The sequence below is a fragment of the Antennarius striatus genome, chromosome 16 (assembly GCF_040054535.1).
Source record: "Antennarius striatus isolate MH-2024 chromosome 16, ASM4005453v1, whole genome shotgun sequence".
NCBI lineage: Eukaryota > Metazoa > Chordata > Actinopteri > Lophiiformes > Antennariidae > Antennarius > Antennarius striatus.
This window is the reverse complement of record NC_090791.1, coordinates 838,245-842,500: the sequence shown is the minus strand read 5'-3', so window position 1 is coordinate 842,500 and position 4,256 is coordinate 838,245. Positions and strand designations below refer to the sequence as shown.

The 4,256-nt window shown below is 44.8% G+C and overlaps 2 protein-coding genes across 2 annotated transcripts in view; both read left to right on the top strand.

Moving 5' to 3' along the window:
* The window catches only part of si:ch211-76l23.4 (uncharacterized), a 3,195-nt gene extending 2,854 nt beyond the window's left edge, over positions 1 to 341 (top strand). Inside the window, exon 4 of the mRNA XM_068337372.1 lies at positions 1 to 341. This exon is cut by the window's left edge and continues 87 nt beyond it. Coding sequence (XP_068193473.1) covers positions 1 to 151 — 151 coding nt within the window. The 3' untranslated portion in view covers positions 152 to 341.
* A 1,443-nt stretch (positions 342 to 1,784) lies between these two features.
* Positions 1,785 to 3,756, top strand: LOC137609977 (cytochrome b-c1 complex subunit 10-like). Its single transcript, XM_068337361.1, has 2 exons — positions 1,785 to 3,232; positions 3,341 to 3,756. The coding sequence occupies exon 1, from the start codon at positions 2,745 to 2,747 to the stop codon at positions 2,913 to 2,915; it is 171 nt and encodes a 56-aa protein (XP_068193462.1). The 5' UTR covers positions 1,785 to 2,744; the 3' UTR covers positions 2,916 to 3,232; positions 3,341 to 3,756.
* Positions 3,757 to 4,256: the final 500 nt, after the last annotated feature.

The window sequence follows — 4,256 nt, the reverse complement described above, 5'->3', positions numbered from 1 at the left end:
CACCGTCATAGAAACGTACATCGACGAGCTGAAGACCGGGAAGGCCAACAACGCCAACGCCGCCCCGGCCCCAGCCCCGGCGCCGGCCCCCGTCCCCGGACAGACCAGGAGGAGGATGGCCAAGAAGAAGGCGGCCTCTACTGCTGCGTGATCAGCCAATCACCAGCATTTCCCTTCCCAAACTTTACGCCTCTGCTCATGCTGTTTAAAACTAAAATAAAACATAGAAAAAAAGTCAGAAGTATCCAATATCCAGTCAGCTCTTCCTCCTCTTCCTCTGCTGGTTTGGGTTTCATTCTGCTTCATAATAAACTGACTCATTGCATCCTATGAAAAATTGATTTCAGTTATTGTGTTTTCATTTATATTTCTTTGCTGACACTTCATGAACAGATTTACTGGATTAGAGCTGACATCCAGCTTCATAGCAGAGAGGCTGAAGGTCCTCCTCATCCTCACCTGCCCTCCTCTTCCTCCATCTCCTGCAAATCTAGTGATGCAATGGAACTTCCCACCTCCCCTGGGATCCGCCCTCCTCCTAATGAAGGGGGCGGAGCTATAAGCCACAGTACTCACCTGGATGACGACGACACGACGCTGCAAAGAACCAGAATTTACAAAAAATAAAAAAAATTAAATTAAGATTGTTAGATAGAAAATGTTATTTATTAAAAAAAAATTTGTGTGAAATGTTTTCCTCGGGCGGCGAGATCTCATCTCCAGTTGACCTGATGATGTCATCAGTCTTCAAACACATCATGTTTCCTCACCCGTCTGCAGGAAATCGAGCGCAGATTGACTCATTTTTCCCGACGGCGTTCCCTCCAACACGCAGCCGTTTGCATTTCCCCTCAGGCCATAAAGCAAACAGACTTTCTTAGATATATCCTGACGGAGCGTTTTCTCATCAGCTGCTGTGACTCAACAGAAACACGCCAGTGAAAGATGGCGCTGAACTTTCATAAACTCTGGCGGGGGAATATTACACCGGAGGTCCATCTGTCAGCGGCGGTGAACGCCGTCGTCGGCGCTCAGGGGAACGTAAAAGTCGACACAGACATCTTTTCTGCTGATGTTCTCTGAGGTTCTGAGAGCTTCAATTAGAGCCAAGTCGTCCATGAAGGAATTACAGTCTGAAGCAGGAAGAGCAGCTGCTGTGTTACGGGGACGAAGAGAGGACGTAGAAGTGAAGACAGATGTCTGACTTTCGTTTATTATAAGGAAAATGTTCGAAGTTCGAAGAGCAAGAAACCGTTCAGGTGAATGTGACCGTTAAAAAGATCAGGAGTGACCAGCAGGGGGCAGACCTGCTCCGGAATAGCAGCGAGGAAATGTGAGCCCAAGAAGAAGACACATAACTACCACCCTGAATAGAATTCACAATAAAATTTAACAAAACATGTAAGAAAAATTTGGAAATAAAAATAAAATTTAACAGACTGCTTTAGATTCTGAATAGCATGTCACTACTGTGTCGAAGCTAATGTTCATAAACTGCTATGCTAACGTGAGTCATTACGCCAACACGTGGTAAAGAACGTGATGTGGTCTCACTGATGTCGTATCCATCCGCCAACACGTGGTAAAGAACGTGATGTGGTCTCACTGATGTCGTATCCATCCGCCAACACGTGGTAAAGAACGTGATGTGGTCTCACTGATGTCGTATCCATCCGCCAACACGTGGTAAAGAACGTGATGTGGTCTCACTGATGTCGTATCCATCCGCCAACACGTGGTAAAGAACGTGATGTGGTCTCACTGATGTCGTATCCATCCGCCAACACGTGGTAAAGAACGTGATGTGGTCTCACTGATGTCGTATCCATCCGCCAACACGTGGTAAAGAACGAGATCCGGTCTCACTGATGTCGTTGTAACAATACCTGCACATGTTGCTATCAGATGTGTTAGCATTAGCTGCACTTACTGCAGACATGCTAAACTGTGCTAACGGGCTGGCTGCAGATGTGCTAGCATTAGCAGAACTTTAAAGCCGTCTCCTCCTCCTGTGTTTTTGTGTTTCTGGCTGGAACGCGTCGGCTGGAGCTCCTGATTGGCGGCGCGGCGCCCACAGCTCCTCATACATAACGAGCGCCACGACTCTGAAGATGCTTATGAAAAAGTCATGACTCGTCTGATCAGAGCCGGACATCCTCAGGCTGTCCGTTGCAGACGGACATCAGAGCGACGGGCTAATAGGATGCTGGCAGCTCCTTCAAACTGCTTCACCAACAGTTTCGCAGCGAAGAGCCTCCTGAAGGAGTTTAACTCCAAAACGGACACATTTGCAAATATTAACATTTATGTTTGAGGCAAGGAAGAGAGATTTGTTCTGCTTCTTCTACAGAATAACAACCTCTGACTTAATTAAACCCAATGACTCCATTTTAAAACACAGAATGATCATTTTTACAGTTTCTCCTCATCCCTGAATGAGTCCATATTGATTATAGATTTAGATGTTACTCCATATGAAGCTCAGTAGGTACTGGTAACGATTAAATACAATTGATCCACCAATCAATAATTGAACCACTGTTTCAAGTAGACCTTATGCTGATTGGCTCTAAATTGACTCCTCCTCTGCTCAGTGACATCACAGCTGATAGCAGTCAGGAGGTGTGATGTCATCGACCATCACTTTGAATGCTGTTGTTTCTTCTTCTTCTGTCCCCGGCGGTGGAAGTGGCTCCACAGTTTCATGGGGAACGTCCTGAGTATCAGGCTGTGTCTCAGCTGAAATGATCAGCAAACTTATCGGTCAGAAATACGTGGCCATTGCCAAATCATGGGTCCCAACTATGACCACATGGGGCGCCGTTGGAGGCGTAGCTCTGGTCCACTTCACAGACTGGCGGGTGATCTTAGATTATATTCCCTACATAAATGGCAAATTTAAGAAGGAAGACTAAAAGGCACTCAGATTTTTGCCTTTTCTTCCCTACAAAGACGTCAACAACGACACGATTGTTGCAGCGGGCACAGAGCACTATGTTCTAGTTCCATTCCAGGCACTTGGAGATGCGCTGGACTTTGACAATTCAACTTTTTTCAAGCAGTGAAACACGAACGGAAGGAATATAATGAAATGATCATTGATGTCCTTTCATCTTCCATATTCTTGGTACTGTGGATTAAATCTGTCTCTCGTGTCATGCTGTTTGATAGAAAAATAAAGTATGTCCAATTTATCATTCTATCTTCTTCTTCTCCTAAAGGACACTTGAAGGTGAGCATTCGATGAGGTTGACAGGTATGGAGCTGAGTTTTTAAGTATTGCTGGTTTTTTATTGTTATTAAATACTCTTCTTCTTCTTCTTCTTCTAAACAAGAGCAGCCTGTGGGACAGAGCACCCACTACCTGGGCCAACAGGATGACGGGAAATGGACCTGACCCACAGTGGAGACTTCTGTACAAACCCCCCCTCAAGAAAAAAACAGCCGACCTCCAGTGGAGGATTTTACATGGTGCCATCGGTTCCAATGCTTTATCTCTGTTTTTAACCCTGCGGTGTCCAGCCAGTGTCCCTTCTGTCCCCTTCAGGAGACAGTCTGTCATGCTTTCAGTGGGTGTGGGAGACTTCAGTGCTCTTCACTCTTCTGACGAATGTTTTTAATCTCTTCTTCTTCTTCTTCTGTGTTTTAAGTCCTGTACTTTGAATTTGAATGGAGCGTATTCAACATGGAGACAAGAGCCTCTGTTTTTAGTCTGATTAATGTTAGTTTTCTTCATTCAGGAATGTTTTTGATGTGAATTCCTTTTTGTGTGAATCTCTTTTGGATTTTGTGTCAAAGTGATTATCTTTTAATTTGGCTTTTATGAATAAATGTACTTTTATAAATCTTCTTCTTCTTCTTCTTCTTCTTCTTGTTCTTCTTCTTCTTCTCTCTAACTAATGTAAATAAATGGAGGCAGAGGAGCTGAAAGGAGGCAGACAGAGTAATCCCTCCTCCATCTCCCTGTCATGGTTTCTAATCCGAGTCCCAGATGCCCCGAGATCCATTGCCAACTCCTTGTGTGTGTGTGTGTGTGTGTGTGTGTGTGTGTGTGTGTGTGTGTGTGTGTGTGTGTGTGTGTGTGTGTGTGTGTGTGTGTTCAGAATCTGAGTGGGGTTTTTTTTGGAAACAAAGCAGAAACAGCTGGATTGGTTGATTTCAAACTCTGCTGATGTTTGGAGGCTAAAGGGAGCTAACGCTAACGTTAAAAACGAGTTGAATGGATCTTCTTCATCATCATCATCATCATCATCGTC